This window comes from Saimiri boliviensis, chromosome 2 (assembly GCF_048565385.1).
Source record: "Saimiri boliviensis isolate mSaiBol1 chromosome 2, mSaiBol1.pri, whole genome shotgun sequence".
Lineage (NCBI taxonomy): Eukaryota > Metazoa > Chordata > Mammalia > Primates > Cebidae > Saimiri > Saimiri boliviensis.
In genome coordinates, this window is record NC_133450.1 from 94,799,875 (window position 1) to 94,821,768 (window position 21,894).

The 21,894-nt window shown below is 39.3% G+C and overlaps 1 protein-coding gene across 1 annotated transcript; it reads left to right on the plus strand.

Moving 5' to 3' along the window:
• The first annotated feature begins 6,403 nt into the window (after positions 1–6,403).
• GMFB (glia maturation factor beta) lies at positions 6,404–20,401 on the plus strand. Its single transcript, XM_003930514.4, has 7 exons — positions 6,404–6,530; positions 11,056–11,152; positions 12,891–12,940; positions 13,641–13,690; positions 14,156–14,238; positions 14,947–15,020; positions 16,634–20,401. The coding sequence occupies exons 1-7, from the start codon at positions 6,528–6,530 to the stop codon at positions 16,703–16,705; spliced, it is 429 nt and encodes a 142-aa protein (XP_003930563.1). The 5' UTR covers positions 6,404–6,527; the 3' UTR covers positions 16,706–20,401.
• The last annotated feature ends 1,493 nt before the right edge of the window (positions 20,402–21,894 follow it).

Genomic DNA, 21,894 nt, shown 5'->3' on the forward strand with positions numbered 1-21,894 from the left:
TGTTACCCCAAATAATTATCCAAATAAGCCCATCACATCCATCCTCCTGCAGGAAACAAAGAGCTATAGGGGAGGGAAAAATAGCTTCTTTTTACCCTTCTAGGTTCTTTGGCTGGGCTAAAATTAAATTGACATGCGACATTAATAGGAGAAAAGCCATATTTAGTCATGGATGTATGCATGAAAATCCCACAAAATCTGAGACTCAAAGTATGGTCAAATGAGTGAAGCTTATACAGCATCCTGAGCTACAGACAGGAATAGTGGCTCTGGGCTTCCAAGGCTGGGTGGTGACAAAAGTTATGGAAAAGCGAGGGGAGGAAATGTTGCTGAATAAAGGTTGTCTTGTTATACAGATAAAAAGTCACTTGGGTAATAAAAGTTGTCTTAAAACAGCCTTCAAAAACATAGGTGATCATCTCTCTGGGGATGGGCCCACTTCTAGTCTCCTCTCCTGCAATCCAAGCTCATCTTCCCAGGTTGATATGGTTAATAAGATTCCCAGAAAGGGGAATTCATGACAATCAGATTCCTTTTGCAGGATTCATCTTCAGGCAGATTGGGGGATGCTCGAAGAAAGCCCCTGCCTGTGACCCTTGCTTCCCATGTGTCCACACGTCAAAGTAATAGGCATACCAAAGCATCATATTTGGGGGTGGCATTCCCTGAACTCCTTTGGGAGTATCCCACCCTCTTGAGTATTGAGTACCCCACCCACTGCAAAGCCAACCTTCCACAGCTTCTGATTGTTCATTCTGTTCCCAAGTACAGCACCCTTGGGCCATGCTGTGTCCTGTTCCCTTGGGCTGGAAGTATAAAAATCTCTCTCCCTCTTTTTTTTTTTTTTTTTTGAGGCAGGGTCTTGCTCTGTCACTCAGGCTGGAGTACAGTGGCACAGACTTGGCTCACTGCAAACAGCCTTGACCTCCTGGGGTAAAGCGATCCTCCCACCTCAGCCTCCCAAGTAGTTGGAACTACAGGCACACACCACCATGCTCACATAATTTTGTTCATTTTTTTGTAGAGATGGGGGTCTAACAATGTTGCCCAGCTGATCTCGAACACCTGGACTCAAGGGATCCTGCTGCCTTGGCCTCCCTAAATGCTGGAATTACAGGCATGAGGTGCTGCACCCAGTCCCCCTTTTTTATTCTCACTTTCAAATATTTGCTCAAACATCACCTTCCTGGTGAGGACTCAACTATCCTATTTAAAATTAGAAATCTCTCTTCCTTTGTACTCCCAACCTCCCCTTTTCTATTTTTTCTCCCATAACACTAATCACCTTCTAACATACAATATTGTTTGCTATGCTCTTGTCTGTCACTTCCTTGCTCCCATTAGAATGTTACTTCCAGGAGAAAAGGACTTTGAACCTTAGCACCTAGGAAGGATACATAATAGGCCCTCAAAAACTATTTGTTGGCCTAGTGTGGTGGCTCATGCCTGCAATCCCAGCACTTTGGGAGGCCAACGCTGGTGGATCACTTGAGCTCACAAGTTCAAGACCAGCCTGGGCAACATGGTGAAACCCTGTCTCTACTAAAAATACAATAAATTAGCCAGGAGTGGTGGCACATGCCTGTAATCCCAGCTACTCAGGAGGCTGAGGTGGGAGGATCACTTCAGTCCAGGAGGTGAAGGTTGCAGTGAGCCGAGGTCACACCACTGCACTCCAGCTTGGGTGACACTTTCTTATCTCAAAGCAAAACAAAACAAAACAAAAACAAACCAAAACAAAACAACAACTATTTGTTGAACTAATGAATGTGTAGGAAAACGTAAAGAATGGTGTGAAAAGAAAAGAAAATTTCAGGACTTTACAAATGAATTACGCAAAGGGGAAAAGTTCAGCCCTGGAAACTGAGTCACATAACACAGCTGTTTTTCTTCTCCAGTGCATGACTCTTGCTTCTTGAACTTTATGTTGAGTTGTTATGCATTAACCAGACTCCCTATTCTTAATTCAAACCTGGACTAAATGACGTTGGAGATAGACACACTTGTGATTGTTACCTCTTTTCAACAGAATGTTAAGGAACCCCTTCAGAGTGTAATCAGTAATAGCCAATCAAATCTTGCGTCTGTATGTTAGCCTTTCTATGGAACATGTTATAATTCCATTCAGTACGTCCATTTTTGCCTAGACAAACAAAACTAATCTCCATTCTTTTGTGTCTATGTGTCCATGGACAGCCCTCTACCCTCATTCCTTGCACTCGAATAAACTCTTAACTGAATCCTGACCTTCAAAATTATTTCAGACTGACGTTACAAACATACTAGCAAAGGCCGCTAATTCAGAGAATGAAGAACTTTAAAAAATTCAAGCCAGAAATCATTAATCTACTTCTGATCTTTCCCCAGTTTTTAATTAGATTACTCCTTCCTTTTCCACCCTGTTCTTGTCTTACGTCAAATCTTTTCATAAGATAAAGCAATTTCGGTGACCTCAACATAGCTTAATATTGATGGATTCTTGAGTTTGCTACAGAGGTGACCTAGGGCTATTTCCATGGCAGAAAAGTGCTGGAAAACATTCTGGAACTTGCCCCTTACCCTACAATAACCCAAGCCAGAATGGCATTCCCAAGCCTCATTGTAAATAGACATGTGTATTTTTTCTTACTAAATATATTCTATAGACTGAGTTCAAATAGTCCATATTCATTTCACACTTCCCATACAATAAATCACATTTCCATCAATTTGGCCTTCTTGTCAATACATCACTTTCTGTAGCCTCTGCCTGCTTCAGCCTCCCAAAGTGCTGGGATTACAGGCTTGAGCCACCTCACTTGGCTTGTTGTCTTGTTTTGATCCTTTTCAAAAGGCAGTTTATAATCAGCTATAAGACTGTTGATACTTTTAAATATAGGTCTCTGATAACTTTGGAGACTGGGTCACTAAAACAGAGGAAAAAACTTCCAGGGCTCTTTTGGATAGCTAAGGTGTCAAATATCGAGCAGAACAGAAGTTAATTACGTGGACTGAACTAATAAAACAATCATTTTATGACTTTTTGCTTGAAATGTTGCTGATCTTTTTGTTTTTCAGAGTCAAGAAAACTTTTTTTTCTTTTGAGCTTTTTACAGCTTTTAACAATTGAGTAAAGTATAATCCTGTGAACAAAATTTGGAGCATATTTCTTCCTATCTGATTTCTCCAGAATTTGGAAACTCTTCCTGAGTATTCTTAACTTGTGGCAATATAGTTATTTGCATAATTGCAATAAGAATCTGTTTCTTTCATAACAGAACATAAATGGAAACACTGGTTATTTTACCAAGGCTTTCACTGAAATGACATGCTTTCAAATATAAATAGACCACTTTAGGGAATCAAAGTTGACTTATAGAGCCCATAAAAACCCCTTAGGAAAACTGATCTTATAGTTTATGCAGTACCTATAAAGGGTTCCCAACCCATAGTAAGTACAGAATGTCGCTTTCTTTTTATTATATTTTATTTATTTATTTTGAGACACCGTCTTACTCTGTCACCCAGGCTGGAGTAAAGTAGTCTGATCTTGGCTAGCTGCAACCTCTGCCTCCCAGGCTCAAGCGATTCTCCCACTTTAGCCTCCTAAGTAGCTGGGACCACAGGTGCACACCACCATGCCCCACTGATTTTTTTGTAATTTTTGTAGAGATAGTTTTGCCATGTTGTCCATGCTGGTTTCGAACTCCTGGGCTGAAGTGATCCACCCATCTCGGCTTCCCAAAGTGCTGGGATTACAAGTGTGAGCCACGGCACCCATCCACAAATGTCACTTTCTAACAGGCCCAGAAGCTCCAGATTATCTTAGGACGTCCAGAGGAGAGGAATTCACCCAGTTAATACAGGTATTTGCAGCCAACCTACTCGATATCCTTTCTTCTGCTCAATCGATTCAGCTGTTGAAACTTGTGTATGCCTTGCAAAGTTCTTGTGGTGTGTTTTGCAGCTCCATCAAGTCGTTCATTTTCTTCTCTAAGCTGGTTATTCTAGTTAGCATTTTGTCTAACCTTTTTTCAAGGTTCTTAGTTTCTTTGCATTGGGTTGAACATGATCTTTTAACTCAGAAAACTTTGTTATTGCCCACCTTCCGAAGCCTGCTTCTGTCAATTCATCAGATTCATTCTCTGTCTTTTTTTGTTCTCTTGATGGTGAGGAGTTGTGATCTCTGGGAGGAGAAGAGGTGTGCTGGTCTTCGATGGTTTCATCCTTTCGGTGCTGTTTTTTTCGCCCCCGTCTTGGTGGATTTATGTCCCTTTGATCTGGTGATTTCAGGAGGAATCTCTGAGTGACGTTTTCTCTGTTGAGGTTCGAGCTCTATTTTCGTTGGCCTGTAGAGGGCGTTGCTGGGCTCTGTTGAGTTCAGTCAGGTTGTTGGGTGGGTGGTCCTTCCCTGGAGTTTGTTTGCAGGTGGGATTGGCCCCGCCTTCCCAATGGCATCTGTCCTAGAGCTCGATCTTCCTGGTTGGGGTCAAACTGGTGTATTTGCTGCCTAACTCTCTAGCGAGGGCTTCAGTTTCAGTTCTGCGGAGGTGGGGCCTGCCAGGCCTTATGGTCTGTTTCCCTGCTTTCAACTCTGCCTCCCGCTGTGGGATGGTGTGGCCTGTTGGCATTAGTCCAAACTTCCGGCCTGGTCTGTGCGACAACTTGCTGCCCCAGGTGGGAGCTGCTGCTCAGATTTGCATAGACTGCGGCGCCCCACCGTCTGGCAGGGCTCTCGTGGACCGTGGGTTGTATGAGGGATAAGGTAAGCGCAGGATCCCAATTGGAGCACTGAGGGGTTGAAGTCCCCCCCCCCCCGCCAAGTCAGCTGCATGTTTCAGGTGGGGACACGCCACCCCCTCTCGATTTGCCCCCCCGCCCCCCCGGGTGGCTCTCACCCTGCGGCGTCTTCCCTGGGCTATTTTCTGTGCCATATCAGTCCCACTGAAATGTTTGGAACTGTGAAATCCTCTAGCCCTCTGCGTCTCATTTGCTGGGAGCTGCATTCCGGTGTTACCTTCTCTCCGCCATCTGGGCGCCCCTCCCTCACTGGAGCATTTTTTTTTTCATGAATCCCCACTCGTTTCCCACGCCACTACATTACTACTAATAGTCCTTTTACTTAAAGAATTCCGGTGACTGGACTTAGGAAATAACCAAGGTTGCAGAATGTCCCACCTCAAGAAGGAATGTTGAACAATTGATTCACAGCCTTGTTGCCACAAACCAGACCATCGGTGGCCCATTATTCAAGCCAACCCTTGCAAAAAGATCATGCTGACCTGCATAATCTACTCCTAATTTGTTGTGCTCTTTCTGGAAAGTCAGTCAGGGAATTCTCTCACTCTCTTATGCTGCCTCCCTTATGCTCTGGCACAAGCTCCAATGAAACCTTGTCTGGAGAAACTATTTGTCCTCAGGTCAATTTGCATTGCGAAACCAAGAACCCACCGTCATAACAAAATGAGGTACTGCCCCAGGCAATTTGTTTTATTGAAGGCACCGGTTGAATCTTAGGGCCTAAATTTAGCTCTTCCAAATCACTTTGTTCATGTATTCAATACTGGACTTGTTCCACTGAGTCTGGGACAAAGACTTCTGGATGTTCACTTAGGCAGTGGCCCATAAGAGTGCTCATTGAAACGCAAATCATCATTCAATCATACTTCAGTAAATAACTTGCATGGAGAAAAGAGATGGGCGTGGTGACTGACGCCAGTAATCCCAACACTTGGGGAGGTGAGCAGGAAGATTGCTTGTGGCCAGGAGTTCGAGACCAGCCTGGGCAAAAAAGGGACACCCTATCTCTACAAAATATTAAAAGATTAATCGGGTGTGTGGTGGCATGCGCCTGTAGTCCCAGCTACTCGGGAGGCTGAGGTAGGAGGATTGCTTGAGCCCAGGAGTTCGAGGCTGCTGTGAACTAGAACTGCCACTGCACTGCATCCTGGGAGGGAGGGAGGGAGAGAGAGGGGAGAGAGAGAGAGAGAGAGAGAGAGAGAGAGAGAGAGAGAGAGAGAGAGAGAGAGAGAGGCGGCGGGGGCGGGGGGAATGTATCAACCAAGTACTGGAAGGCGGCAGTGGTCAGAGGTGGGGTTCTGGAGAGGGTGGGAAGAAAGGAGGGGTGTGCCTAGTTTGAGGGAGATCAAATTTGGAAGGTAGGCTGCGGTCAGTACACACATTTACCTTTGAAATCATTACTGTCAACCATGACCATGCTGTCAGAGCTTGAAGACTGCTAAAACGGTCTGGAGAGCTGGCATGACTTGTACGCAGCTTGGGTTTCTTTCTCACTTGCAGCCAGGCGGAGCATCCTCCTCTAGAGGGCGCAAGGGGAAAGAAAAGAAAAAAAAAAAAAGCAGGCGCTCGCGTTCTGGTTAATTTTGAGCCGCGCCTCCCGCCGTCCGCCGTCACGTGCCGGCCCGCCAAGGCTGCGTTGATAGGTGGGGGCGACTGGGCCCGGCACCGGGCAGGAAGGGAGGCGGCCGCCGAGCCATTCTGAAAGGCGCCCGAGTGAAGGCGACAGGCAGCTGACGGCCGGAAGGAAAATGGTGAGTTGCCGCTGGAAGGGCGGGGGCCGCAGGGCTGGGCGAGCCGGCCAGCCGGGCTTTTCTGATTTCCGGAGCCGGCAGCGGCGGGCAGCGCCCGGGAGGGGTCGACGTCCGCTTCCTTCCTGGCGGCTGGCTAGTGCCTCCAGCCAGAGACTTGGCCTCCGCCACCGCGCCTCGGCAGCATTCTCCGGCCGGGCCCGGGGTGGACCCGCCCAGCGGGCCATGGGACTAGGGTGCGGCTGCGAGTCGGCGGGTAAGGGGGAGCCTCGCCAGGCCCTTCTGGATGGAGGGCTTCAGCTTCTGAGCTATAGGTCGGAGGGAAAGGGGTCTGCCCCATTGGAGGGCTCCCCCAAATCCCGCTTTTCCTGCCAGGGCTGTGACCGGGTCCCAAGGGTTGGAGGGCTCCGAGCATCTTCCACCTGGCGGCGTTTCGGGGGAGGACTCGAATTCTGATTGAATTTGCCCGGCCTCGCCTAAGGCTTCTTTCTGTGTGCTCCTTTCCCTAGCCTCCCACAGAGCATTTCTCCTTATCTTTGCTTTCCTATGGCAGTTGGAAACCTTTCGACCCAAAGCTTTGGCTCTGGGCCTTAAAGTAATTGTCAAAAGCTTTAGTTTTGTTGGTTCTGGGGGCTATGGCTTTTGTTCTTACATGGGCTGGACCCCAAGCATAAAAATAAAGTGGAGAATTAAATAAATCGCCATCAAGAATCTTTTGATCTATCCCATTAGGTTTTTAAGTATGTTTAAATTTCATTAGAAACAACAACAAAACACTACTCTCTGACCATCTATTCAGTTCCCAACCCACTTTTATCGAGTAGATCTTGTCATGGTTGCTGAAGCCAATGGGTTCTTTGCAGTTTTCGTCTTCTCTGACCTTTCAGCTGCATTCCAGAGTGTTACACGCTCATTTTTGAAGCATTTTCTTCATTCTTCCTCCTTGGCTTCTGGGATACAGAACTCCTCCTAGTTATCCTATTGGTCTATCTATTTCTCTTGCAGACTATTCTCCTTTCCCTGGACCATACTCGAAGGAGTCCCAGGCTTTATCATAATCCATCATTTTCCATTCTGTATTCTTTATCCTAAACTATGGCCTCATTTACCACCTATTTTCAGATTACTTGTAAATTTGCAGCTCAGAACTCCTGGCTTCTGAGATCCAGTCCAGATCTATGTGTCCTTTTTTTTTTCTTTCTTTCTTTTTTTTTTTTTTTTTGAGATGGAGTTTCACTCTTGTTGCCCAGGCTGGCGTGCAGTGGTGCGATCTCTGCTCACCACAGCCTCCACCTGTTGGGTTCAATTCAAGCTATTCTCTTTCCTCGGCCTACCAAGTAGCTGGGATTACAGGGATGTGCTACCACGCCTAGCTACTTTTGTATTTTTGGTAGAGACGGGATTTCACCTTGTTAGTCAGGCTGGTCTCGAACTCCTGACCTCAGGTGATCCCCCCACCTAGGCCTCCCAAAGTACTAGGATTACAGGCGTGTGCCACCGCGCCTAGCCCTAGAGCTATATATTAATATTTCAGTATTAAGTTAACATCCCCTGGGAAGCTTTTCTCCCATTTGGGCACCCTCAAAGCCACCGCAGTGTGTCAGTAGAACTCATGACAAACTTGGTCTCTGTCAGTGTTCCTTAACTCAGTGAAAGTCTGTGTCATTCAATCTGCTATACAAGCCAGAAGCCTAGGAGTTATGTTGGTAACCCTTTTTTTCCTCACCCACACCCCACCCCTACCCGTACACCACCCCCACCCCCAGTTTCCAATCTGTCACCACCTCCTTTGTAGTGGTTAAGGGCGAGTTAAGATAGGCTTGCCTGGGTTGAATCCTGGCTCCACTAGCTATTTAATTGGGGAAAGATCCTTAACCTCTCTAAACCTTAGTTTCTTGCAAAATGGGAGTAATTATAGTATCTGTTTCATGAGATTGTTTTGAGCATGAAGGGAAATCTATGTTAAGGATATAACACAGTGTTTCTCTCATAGGGTCTGATACATGTTAACTATTATTAGGACTAAATTGGAATTCTTTTGCTTTTGAGTTGTTTGAGATCCTAACATCTTCTGGTGATTAATTACTTGTTGAGCGGAGAGTTTGCAGTTTTTTCTCCCATTCTGTAGATTGTCTCTTCACTGTTGTTTTCTTTCCTCTGAGAAGCTTTTTAGCTTGATGTAATCTAATTTGTCTATTTTGCTTTAGTTGCCTGCCTGTGCTTTTGGGTCTTACTCAAAAAAATCTTTGCCCAGACCAATGTCCTGAAGCATTTGCCCAATGTTTCCTTCTAGTGGTTTCATAGTTTCACATTTTACATTTAAGTCTTTAATCCATTTTGATTTGGTTTTTGTATATGCTGAGAGTTGGGGTCTGATTTTCTTCTGCATATAGATACCCGGTTTTCCCAGCACCATTTGTTGGAGAGAGTGTCCTTTCCCCAGTGTATGTTTTTGGCATCTTTGTCTAAAATGAGTTGGTTGTAAATGTGTGAATTTACTTCTGGGTTCTTTGTTCTGTTTCGTTGGCCTGTGTGTGTGTGGTTTTATTCCAGGATTATGCTGTTTTGGTTACTATTGTTTTGAAGTATATTTTGAAGTACTGTGATACCTCCAGCTTTGTTCTTTTTGCTCAGGGTTGCTTTGGCTATTCACAGTCGTTGTGGTTCCTTACAAATTTTAGGATTGTTTCTTCCTCTTAAGAATGTCATTGATATTTTGATCAGGATTGCATTGAATCTGTAGATCACTTTGGGGTAATACGGACATTTTAGCAATGGTATGTCTTCTAATCCATAAGTTTGGAATATCATTCCATTTTTGTATGCCCTCTTCAGTTTCTTTCATCAGTGTTTTATAATTTTCATTGTAGAGATCTGTCACTTCTTTCGGTAAATTTATTTCTAGATTTTCTTGTAGCTATTGTAAATGAGATTGCTTTCTTGATTTCTTTTTCACACTGTTTCTTGTTGGTGTATATAAATATGTAATTTATCAGCTCTAACAGTTTTTTTTTTTAAATGGAGTCTTTAGCTTTTCCTAATTATAAGATCATGTTGTCGTAAACAAGGATAATTTGACTTCTTTTTTTCTAACTTGGATGCCTTTTACTTCTTTCTCTTCCCTAACTGCTCTGGCCAGGACTCCCAGTACTGTGTTGAATAAAAGTCGTGCAATTGGGCATCCAGAACTTAGAGGAAAGGCTTTCAGTTTTTCCCCATTCATGGTCAGCTGTGGGTTTGTCATATATGGCCTTTATTGTTTTGAGGTATGTTCTTTCTATACCCAGTTTGTTGAGGGTTTTTATCATGAAAGGATGTTGAATTTTATAAAATGTTTTTTCAGCATCTCTTGAAATGATATGATTTTTGTTCTTGAATCTGTTAATGTAATGTATCACATTTATTGATTTGCCCATGTTGAACCGTTCTTGCATCCCTGGGACAAATTCCACTTGATCATGGTGGATGATCTTTTTAATGTGTTGCTGAATCTGGTGGTCTAGTATTATGTTGAGGATTTTTGCATCTGTGTTCATCAGAGATATTGGTCTATAATTTTCCTTTTTTTGTTGTATACTTCTCTGGTTGTGGTATCAGGGTAATGCTGATCTTGTGGAATGAACTTGTTGCTATTTTTTCCCTTCCAGTTTTTTTGGAATAGTTTGAGTGGAAGTGGTATTTTAAATCTTTGATAGAATTCAGCAGTGAAGCCATCAGATCCTGAGCTTTTCTTTGATGGGAGACTTTATTACTGTGTCAGTCTTATTACCCATTATTGGTTTGTTGAGTTTTTCTATTCGTGGTTCAGTGTTGGTAGGTTCTGTGTGTCCAAGAAGTTATCCATTGCTTCCAGGTTTTCCATATTATGGGAGTATAGTGTTCATATTGGTCTCTAATGATTCTTTGTATTTCTGTGGTATCAATTGCAGTATTTTTTTTGGTCTCAGCTTGTATTTCTTTTGCACATTCTTAGTAGCTCCTTTTAATATCTCCATAGTTATTTAATTATAATATAAAATGTTATTGGTCTTGATTCTGATTATAATATGAAATGTTATTGGTCTTTATTTTTAGGAGGTTTTTTAACACTTTCGTTGCTTGTTTTGTTTTTATCCCCTGTAATTGTGAGGACGAAAACGAATTTATTAGTTCTAAGTATAATCAGATTATTTTCCTGTTCTTCCTTCACTGTATGAAAACAGTATGCTTGCCTTACATTCTAACAGCAGACAGTGATTCTTAACTTTCCCCATATTCTCTTCTCCAGTTCTGATGACATTACACATTATTATGTGAATGGTTTTTGAGACATCGGATTCATTAGCCAAAGAGAAAGTTAAAGTATACTTTGAAGTCCTTTTATGTGTTCACATATTTTACTTTAATGCATTCACTTAATTGACATTTTTGAATGTCTGTGCATTATAAAGGTATTAGGTTTTATAACTAACATGATATATATTGTACATATAACATGTAATAAATTGAAGTCATGGCATTTTATATGTATGTGTTTTTCCTTTTATAGAGTGAGTCTTTGGTGGTTTGTGATGTTGCTGAAGATTTAGTGGAAAAGCTGAGAAAGTTTCGTTTTCGCAAAGAAACAAACAATGCTGCTATTATAAGTAAGCTAAAAGTGATTGCCTCCAAGTTACATGTTCTTAGTTTGTTTTTAATCTTGTAGCTACATTGAATGAACCGAACCTTTGGAACACGGTGTTACTTCTTCTGTTTCATTTCCTCAGAGCCACCTTTAGATCACTTTAAAAAATAAGTAACAGCTAATTCTAATGTCACAAAACAGAGGTGGATTGTCCCACCTTCCCCGTAGTTCTCCTCTCAGCTGCCTGTACAGCTCTAGAGGTGGTCATCTTGGTCACTTGGGTAATGAGGATATCCATTTGCAGTGACCCATCTAACCCATCCTTCTTGGGGGACTAAGCCTGGCCAGGCCAGGCATAGTGGCTCATGCCTGTAATCCCAGCACTTTGGGAGGCCGAGGTGGGCAGATCACAGTCAGGAGAGCGAGACCATCTTGGCTAACCTGGTGAAACCCTGTCTCTACTAAAAATATAAAAATTAACTGGACGTGGTGGTGCATGCCTGTAATCTCAGCTACTCAGGAGGCTGAGGCAGGAGAATCGCTTGAATTAGGGAGTCGGAAGTTGCAGTGAGCCGAAATCATGCCACTGCACACCAGCCCGGGCAACAAGAGCGAAATTCCACCTCAAAAAAAAAAAAAAAAAGCCTGTCCATTCATCCTCAAACAGAAACCTTTGCCTACATCTAAAATGGCAAAGTTCAGCATGTGTGCAGAGTGACTTTGTAGATTATTCCAGTTGTAGACGTGAACTCTCGTTTCAGGGAGAGTACTTTTAAGTGGCACTGTCTTCTGAAAATGGAAAAAGTGATTTGCATATTGCTTCTCCCACTGTGAGCTATATCTGACATTATGCAGATTTCCGTTGTATACATAGGCAGTATTTAATATGTAGGTAGTGATTTAGAAAGATGGGGGAAGTATGAGGGGGTGAAAATGTAAAACTCTAGAGACCATGCTTAGCAGAGATGCATCTGGCAGATGTGATTTAACCAGAGGTCATGACAACTTGTCATGAATTCTGATTTCATTATAAATAAATACTACAATGTTGACGTATAGTTCTTCAAAGTGAAAATGTGTGTTTGTGCCATTTTGCTGCAAAAGCTGAAGCTATTTGAGATTATATTATATCTCACAGGATTTACTATGAAATTGGTGCAAAACCCAACAGGGTCAACTTTGCCAGACTAACAGGAAAGAATAGAGGCATAGAGTATCTAAACTTGTTTTGATTTAGCTTTGGATTACATTAAACATAGTTGAATGTAGGTATCACTTCTATTTAGTTAAATTCACTTTCTCAGAATAATAATAATACGGTGCCATGAAATTCTGACCTTGGAGAAGCCAGGAATTTTGAGGTTTCTCTATTCTGATCCCTGATCAGGCACTTTTTCCCTTGCAGTTCTGACCATGTTGCATATAGACCAGTCTCAATCATAGTCACCCTTTCAGGCTTTTTCTTATTATCTAGGAAGTTGCATTTGAGTTACAGAGTTATTAATATATACAGGAAATGTAAGAAATTGACATAAAGTTCTCAATAAGCAAACTGGGTATTGGGAATTATGGGTAAAAGCTGACCGCTTGAAAAGCAAAGCTAACTAATCAAATATAAACTAAAACTGTGAATGAGTTATATACTTGTGTTTCTTGATGTTTTAATTTTAGATGTCCGAAAAAAGGCTGAGATTGTGTGGGTTGGGTAGCTCAAGGTCGCATTAGAATCTCAGCTTACTCATACTCGATTTTTATTTTAGTGAAGATTGACAAGGATAAACGCCTGGTGGTACTGGATGAGGAACTTGAGGTTTGTTCAATGAACTAAATACAGTTTTATAGTTAAGTAATTATTATTATTGAAAAGATGCTATATTAGTTACATGTGCTTCTAAAATGAGTCTTGAACCTCCTTTAAATACATGTTCATTGTGCATGAAAAGCATGTGCTAATTGTGTAGTATGTTATGTTGCTAATTTAACTACCTTCTTTAAAAGCATTAGTGAAGTACCATTATTAGTGGTATAAGTTGGGGTTATATAACTATATAGTAAGTTATATAGTAAGAAGTGAGTCAACTTTATAACTTGCTTGTAAGTTGCTTGACTAGTACTTAAAACCCTGCAATTTAAGTATTTAGTTTGTCAAATTAAGTAACTAGAGTGAAAATAATTCAATTCTTTTTTCTTAAGTCAGATGATGTTGTTTCTGCTAAAATGTTGGCTTTTGTCATTCAGTATTTCCTGACAGCTGGAACATAAGCATAGAATCTGTGCCTCCCAGCCCCATATTTAGTTAATAAATGGAACTAAACCAAGTGGGCAGAAGGAGGCTTCTGTTGGATTGAGAATTAAGTAACCTGAGTTTATGTGTAATTTGGTAACATAAAATTTTACTTTGTAGCATGTGGTAATAAATATGTAACTGTTAGTAGAATGGGTGCTTGGTGTATCTTTTAAGGACTTATGGGTAAGAAAATGTTTGAAAGTTGCTTTCTCTATGGTGCCAGGGCATTTCACCAGATGAACTTAAAGACGAACTACCTGAACGACAACCTCGATATCCTTTTCTTAGTGCTTTAAAAGGTTGATTTTCTTTAGTGGTCAGACTTGTTTGTGAACTCATTTGTTAAACACCTAAAAGTATCCTTCTGTGTCATGATCACGGTCAAATTAAAATATGTGTGCATACATATATTGGATTAAGAAAAATGAAAGGTTGGTTTATTTGTGGGATGAATAATTTTCTTTTTTAAACTATTTCCTTTATTATGTGTACGAGAAAAATTGAGAAGAAAATAATTCATATTAAGCCTGGACTTTAAAAAGTTTTTTTTTTTTTTTTTTCCCGAGATTATGTGATTTTTTTAACTTATCCTTGGGACTCCTTTAATTTTGTGGAAAGATAATAATGAAGGTGTGGCCTAAAAGATAAGGATAGAAACCTGCAGCTCAGTAGCTCCCTGGGTGTTGGTAAATGCCTGTCTCAGAGCAGTAACTTTAGTTTCTTTAACTTGAGAAAAACCTTCATTGTGTATAGTTATAAATATCAACATGACGATGGAAGAGTTTCATATCCTCTGTGCTTTATTTTCTCCAGTCCTGTTGGTAAGTGAATTTCTTTAAATAATGCATATTTGGCTCAGATCCAATTCAGCCATTTTATACTAGACAAATTTTATGCTGTCTTTAAAGATGGACAATGTTGAATAACTTAAATTAAGGACAGTCTGTGTCTGTATGTGTCCTTGCGCCTGTGTGCACGCATCCCTAGAAAGAATGAAGCATCACCTCTTAGAACTTACATTCTTAGGATAAATTTCTAGATGTGTAATTGCTGGCTCAAGTCATACATATATTTTAAGGGTTTTGAAATGTACTGACATTTTAAGATATCAGAAGTATTTTATTTTTATATTTTAATCTTTTATCAGAAACTTTTATCAGAGCAGATCTCCCTGCCCCACTGGTCCACTACCATCCCAAAACCTTTTATATTTTAGTCATTCATAAAATGGATCTTGTTACTTAGTGTCAAAGTGAACATAGTGCAGCAAGTTTTTAATTGTTTGCAGGGCTCTAAAAGTCAGAATCTACAAATGTCTAGAATCTTTATTTTTACCAACCTGTAGACTTATTTACAAGTTAACTGTCTCTTTCTGTAGGCAGTGTGCAATGTAGGACTCAAAATACAACCCATATACATTCTGTAAACTCAATAATCCAAAATGTGTCATTTTAAAAAATAAAAATAATGATAACCCTTAACTTTCTTAAAATCTGTGTCTCATTTCTACACTAATCTCTCTTTTCCAGGATGTAAGCCTGAACAACAGATGATGTATGCTGGGAGTAAGAATAAGCTAGTCCAGACAGCTGAACTAACCAAGGTGGCATTTGTGTTTGACTTACTTGTTGAGATAATGTTTTCCTTCAGACTATAGAGCAATAGCTAACATAGTCAAAAGGGGTATTTTTTAAATACAGGTGAAGTTAGTTAGCCAAAATCTTTTAGTAACTGGAAATAGAATGAGATAGAAGTGTTTGAACCAAAGTATTTTTTGGATAAGTTGATTGGAAGAAATCAAATTCAAAATATAGGCAGTTTAAAAAAGCCACTGCAACTATTAAATCTACTGAGAGTTATTTTATCTGCCATAAGATAATTTCTGATAGATAAAGGTCACCATTGAAGCTTCTTGGAGTCTTTTACCGTAATCTAAAATGAACCAAGTTCTGTGCTGGAATTCAGTATTATGCAGTTAATTGTATTGTTTCCAAATATAAAATTTTTAAGAATATTAATAAAGTTAGAACATTCTATTTTATGTGAGAACTTGCTTTAAGATTTAATATGTCCCTATTTGATGGTATTTTTGAAAGTTAAAGGTAAGAGAGGTACTTGGTTCTCAAACTTTATTTAACTTCATATTAGTTTTAAGTTGAAAAAATATATACACTTAAGGTTTTGAAGCAGAATGTTATATTACTAAAACGGTATTAAATAATATTCCCTTTCAAGTTTTATTTTAAGAACAGTGTCAGTATTTTCTTCTTAGGTGCTTAATCATCAACTCTGGAATGCCTTTAAGTGTCCTCTGCTATTTCCCCTTAGCCCATATGATTGTGACCACCACTTCATAGACATTACTTTTTCCTAATTTGTAACACAGGAACACTGGAGTTGCTCTAACGATTTGGGTGGTTAAGAAGGAGCTGTTAAGAGTCTCAAGTCTGTTGTAATCCTGAGCATGCCCTACAGTGCTGGAGTTGAGATATTACAGTTTACAAATTACTTTTACAGTTAATCTTACTGAATCCTTACAACACCTCTGTGAGATATTCTGTGGATAGGAAACCCAGAGGATGAATGAGTTGCTCAGGGTTGCATAATGGTAAATTTAGACAGAGCTAGGATTTAGTTGTCTAGGACTTAGATTCACATCTGGCTCCAAATCCCATTCTTTCTGCTGTAATACGTTGTTTTTCTTTAGCCGTGATACTTTCTGGGCCTAATTCAGATTCTTGCTAGAGATTCGTGGCTGATCTCCAACCCCATCTGATATTTCCATTTGACCTTCAGACTCCAGAAGACCAGCATATGTTCCTCAGTTCCGAACTAGATTGATTTTAGTTGTGTAAACTTGGGATGTCTTCTAGGAGATAAGATTTACAGAACTGCTCTTTTAGACTATTTGTAGATTTGCGCTTTTGATTTTATGTATTTATTTAGATTGTAGTTTTGGTTTTATGCTGTTTCGATTGCTGTTTTTTGGTAACTGAGTACGTAGCATTTAAAAGAAGTAAAGTACTACCTAAAAGGTATATCTGATTTACACAGGTTAAGTCATGACCAATATGAAGGGAAGCACAATTTGATATTTAATACTCAAATATATAATGTGTTTGCTTTTTCTTTTCTTTTTTCTTTTTCTTTCTTTTTTTTTTTTGGAGTATCAAAGTATGACTTAAGTTTTTGTTTTTTTTTTTTTTTTTTTTTAAGGTATTTGAAATAAGAAATACTGAAGACCTAACTGAAGAATGGTTACGTGAGAAACTTGGATTTTTCCACTAATGTGAACTTCTGTTTTTAAAGTATTTATGTATTAACCTTACCATACTGGAACGAGACATAAATACTTATTTATGCCTAAAAATGCACTGTTACTTACAGTTTGTTTCCTGCAGTAAAGAAAAATTCTTCATTTGTGCAAAGTTTGAACAAAGAGGAAATCATCTTCATAGTAATGAAACTTTGTAAAGTGTCTCCTTATTTTGGTAATTGTTAGGTGGACTACTTTTCCCCAGGGACTTTTTGCACTCTTGTGACTAATTTCTATAACTTAAGGTTCAGAATTTGTTACTATTTACAGACACCATTGGAGAGTGGATATATTAGATTGTAAGAGACAACAGATGCCTCCTTTTGACAAATACTGGATATTAGCAGTTTATTTATGAAAATAGCATATTATCACTTGTCAAATCATTGAAATTAATTTGGGGTCAAAGACTTGAGTGACCCAGGATTGAGCCATGAATAATTTACTGTAGTGTAACCTGCATTACAAGTACATTGATCTATTCTGTATCTTCTTTCGTTCCTGTATCTTTTTAATCTAGTGTAGAAACTGTGTTCATCAATCACTCATTTTTAAGATCGGGAAGTTAGATTCTATGATAGAGTTATGACTGTTAGCTTTTCTCCTTATGGAAAATAGCATCTTAGTCTTAGAAATTGGTGGGTTGTAATAATCAAGGGCTTCATTCCTTTTATGTCATTTCTAGACAGTTTTTAATCTAGGTTAGTAACACTTATTTATAAAGCACCTCTTAATGTCCTGTGAACACTAATTATTTTAAATGTGTTAATACTGTGCCTTTGATTTGTTAGCTTTAAAGTTAGTTTAAGACTTTTACACTGCCAATATTCCAGATTTGGTGAAATTAATACTTTTTTAAAAGGTCCAAATAAAATAATTTTCTAATGTGTATATCCGAAATTTGTAATAAAGTCAACTTCATATTTTAAAAATTCCAACTATCTGCTTGCAATGGTGAATATATGGCAGTTGAGAGTTATAATTTTGGATATACTTGTGATTAGTTTTGTGCCATAGGAAAAAATTATCTTAAAACTTTGGCCATAGTTAATAACATTAACACATCAATAGAAATCACATCTTATATCCTAAATGTCAGAAGATACTCTGAACTGGATACCTGAATAGTTAACTAAACCAGTCTTGTTAGATGATAGTATTCTTGGCATGAAGCAAGGATTCTGCTACTTGGCATACTTGTAAAAACAAATATATAAGTAACCATTGAACATTAATTTGATAATAGGTCTAGAGACTAAAGGCTAACTAAATTTTGTGAGTGAATTCTTATCTTAGACATCTCAAAACTAGCAAAATTTAAATTTTGGCATGTTTTCCATTCATATGTTCTTTGCATTTCATTTTTGAGGTTTCTGTGAGAAGTAAAGATAGTTGGAATTTTCATGATATTGAATAGAACATCTTCTGTTCCCAACACTGTTTGGCTTCACTAATTTAGAAGTCAGGAAGCAATAGAAAGTTGGAGATGAGGAAGTGCTAGAGTAGGTGTTTGTTTTGGTTCTTGGAGGGAAAAGATTCTTTATTCCAATTTCCAGAGAGAGAGAGAGAGAGAGAGAGAGAGAGAGATTTGAGAACTCATCCAGGAAGTTTAAGAATTCTTTTTTTTTTTTTTTTTTTTGGAGACGGAGTTTCGCTCTTGTTACCCAGGCTGGAATGCAATGGCGTGATCTATTTTGATATTGGAGAGTAACATGCATATAATTCTGTGGAAATGCAAATGTAATTCAAGTGAGTACAGAATGTTTTTAATGTTTTTGAATGAAGGAAATGAGATTTTGTTTCACCTGGTTTGCAGGAATAAGAGAAACTAGTGCTACAAGAATGTATTTTTTAAGGAACTTAATGAAGGTCCTTATTTTGTCTTGCATGTTTTAGTCTTATTTTTAAACTTGGAGGTCCTCCATAATGTCAGATAATATTAATCTGTCATACATTAGAACTTTTAGTTCCCCTACTCTCTTTAACAGGATCAAAGAGCTGTGATGAACCATGCTTTTTTGAGCTTGTCTGACTCCTAATCAGTAACATGTTTTTTGCAAGACAACAGATTGAGGTTAGAGGATCAGTAGAACATTTTTATTCCATCTGTCCAATGGGGAGATTTACAAATCCCATGCTCTAAAGTATTCTCAAACATTTGTATAGATTTCCCTTTCGTCTTACTAGATTTTGCATTGTTCTTTCCAAGTTATTTCCTATTAAGTGTCTTTTTTCTACCATCCCCCAAATAATAACTCCGGACTTCACAATTCCAGTTTTTACATTCCGTATCTTTCTGGTACAACCATTCCCATTCAGCCTTAAATCTTAACCTTTCCTTTTAGGCAGCAGCTTTTTTCCTGGGACCCTCCTGCGTGGTCTTCTCAGTCAGTGTTAATTTTGAAATTGTTGGCCCTCCATAAGTTCTGCATAGTATCTAATGTCAAAATAGAACCAACTGGTAATCACAGTATTATTTAGTGTGGTTTCCATGACAACAAAAATACACATGAAGAAAACTTCTCAGGTTACTATGCTGAAATTCCAAAATGTCTGAGTTTTGAATAGTGATCACTTTGTTTTGGTATTCATGCAATTATATTAGGAAAAAAGTTGGTTGTTTTTGTTTAATTGACTTCTAAAATAAATGTTCAAATTGTCTAGTTCTAAAAGTTTACTAAATGCCTTGTGCAGTTAAACATGCTCTTGTTTAAGAGTGTGTTGCTAAATTTTTTTACTGTCATTACTAAAGAATCTGTGTGGCAAAATGTGTGTCAGCACTTTTCCCTCCCTTTTTATCTCCTATTTTCAGGAGTCAAATGTAGCCATAAACTGTATCCTTGTCTGACACTGTAGCTAAAAATTTCCAGTTAGGGGATTTTATTGCCAAATTAAATTTGGCTGTTTTCCCCCAGTCCATACTGATACTAAGGAAGGTGTACTTAAAAAATGTTTGGATTACTTTTAAAACCTGAGCAATGTCATTAATCCATATGTGGACTAGTGATGAATAGATATTTTCATAAGAGTTTAAATGCTGATATTTGGTGGAAGTAGAGAGTAACTCATATTCTATCAATTCAAGTATTCTTACTATGGTTGCTTTCCCTATTTGTTTGATAGACTGATAGTACTGGAATCTATAGCGTTTGAGCCATTGCAACTTTTGTGAGGATGTGTTTTAAACATTTCTGGACAAATCTTATTTTCTATTTCTGGAAGAATGTAATAATCTTCTAGGCCACTTAAAACCAATGGTCCCAAGCTGAATATTCTTGAGAAATTTGTTTTTATTATGCCATTTGACATTTCAAATCAGTGCTCATATACAGTGAACTTGTGATAGAAATTGTATTATCTTGCTTTTTGAAGTATAATTCATATGAATATAATTACTTGAATATTGTTTGCGATCATTACCATGCCAGGGCAGTTCCCACTGATTTAGATGGTCCAATATAATCTCATTCAGGAGGCTTGAAACATTAATGGTTTAGTCCTGTGAATTTTAACAGTTCTCTGTCATCGTTCAGCAAAACCAACAACTGGCACAACTTCTTAAGCTGTGGTTTCAGTCTCTGCTAGTTCATATTGCATGTTTATTTTGGACAGTCTTTTGTTAAGCATGGTGCTTGTACTGGTTTAAATAAAATGTTAACATTAAAAGACATGTAGCTTTTCTTTTTTTTTTAACTCACCTCTTTCCCCCTTTGGAGTTACTGGCACCTACCTGGCTCAGTTTGTGTGAGCTACAAACTTTATCTGGACAAACTGAGAGGCAAAAGAAACAAGAGTCATTTGGCAGGTAGTGGAAGGAAAAGATAATGAAGCTATAAAAATTTCTAAAACTTGGTCTGATGCTAACATGTAGAAAATGTCGGTGAACAATAGTAGGGACGGAGAGAGCTATTTCAAGTGATGAATGCTTGCTTTCAAAGGGAGAGTTAGAATTAGGAGAGCTGTGTACTTCCTAAGAAATCAAATTGAAGGTTTTTTTTTTTTTTAATTGAATATAGTTTATCACTATGTATTAAACACTCATTGGCAACCCACCCTACCTTTATTACCAACTTTACCGTATGGTATGTGTTTAATAGGTGTCTACTAAATGAATACAAATCACTAACACGTAGTTTTTAGTTTGCCATTTACTTCTGTGATAGTCACAAATTGTTATGATTGTGAAAGGAGTAGTTTATGCCTTCCTGTCTTCAAGAATTTCACAAGGAGGATTGGCCCAAGCATGGAAACATTTGTATCTTTCTTATTTCTCAAATTTAGTCACCTACCTATTCAAACAGCCAGCTCTTAAATTTTTTTCACCTTCAGTAAAGAATATCTATTGTCTTTTTGTCCTTTTCACTTTTCAGCAGCAAAAGCATTTGTAAGCACTTAGCCTCAGAGCATAGGCGCATTCTTGTAACACCCAATGGGTTCTTTCTCACTGCCCAGACAGAGCCAATCTGTTAAGACTGGAGAACTGCAGTCAAGAGTTTTTAAATCACACAGACCTGGCTGTGGAAGACCTGAGTTTTATTATTACTGAAATCAGTGGTCCCCCACGTCTGGGACTGGAGATTTTTTTTTTTTATTGTTTTTTTATTTTTTATTTTTATAGGACGGAGTTTCGCTCTTGTTACCCAGGCTGGAGTGCAATGGCCTGATCTCGGCTCACCGCAACCTCCGCCTCCTGGGTTCAGGCAATTCTCCTGCCTCAGCCTCCTGAGTAGCTGGGTTTACAGGCACGCGCCACCACGCCCAGCTAATTTTTTGTATTTTTTTTTTTTTTTTTTGAGACGGAGTTTCGCCCTTGTTACCCAGGCTGGAGTGCAATGGCGCGATCTCGGCTCACCGCAACCTCCGCCTCCTGGGCTCAGGCAATTCTCCTGCCTCAGCCTCCTAAGTCCTGGGATTACAGGCACGCGCCACCACGCCCAGCTAGTTTTTTGTATTTTTAGTAGAGACGGGGTTTCACCATGTTGACCAGGATGGTCTCGATCTCTTGACCTCGTGATCCACCCGCCTCGGCCTCCCAAAGTGCTGGGATTACAGGCGTGAGCCACTGCACCCGGCCAGGACTGGAGATTTTAAGGATAGGGGGTTGGGAAGTGAGGAGTGCTGATTGGTCGGATCAGAGATGAAATTGTAAGGGGTCAAGTGG

Excerpts from the sequence above, each read along its gene's own strand:
- GMFB (XM_003930514.4), top strand. Across the intron at positions 12,941-13,640 it reads TACTGGATGAGGAACTTGAG|GGCATTTCACCAGATGAACT; the intron begins GTTTGTTCAATG and ends CTATGGTGCCAG. Across the intron at positions 14,239-14,946 it reads TATTTTCTCCAGTCCTGTTG|GATGTAAGCCTGAACAACAG; the intron begins GTAAGTGAATTT and ends TCTCTTTTCCAG.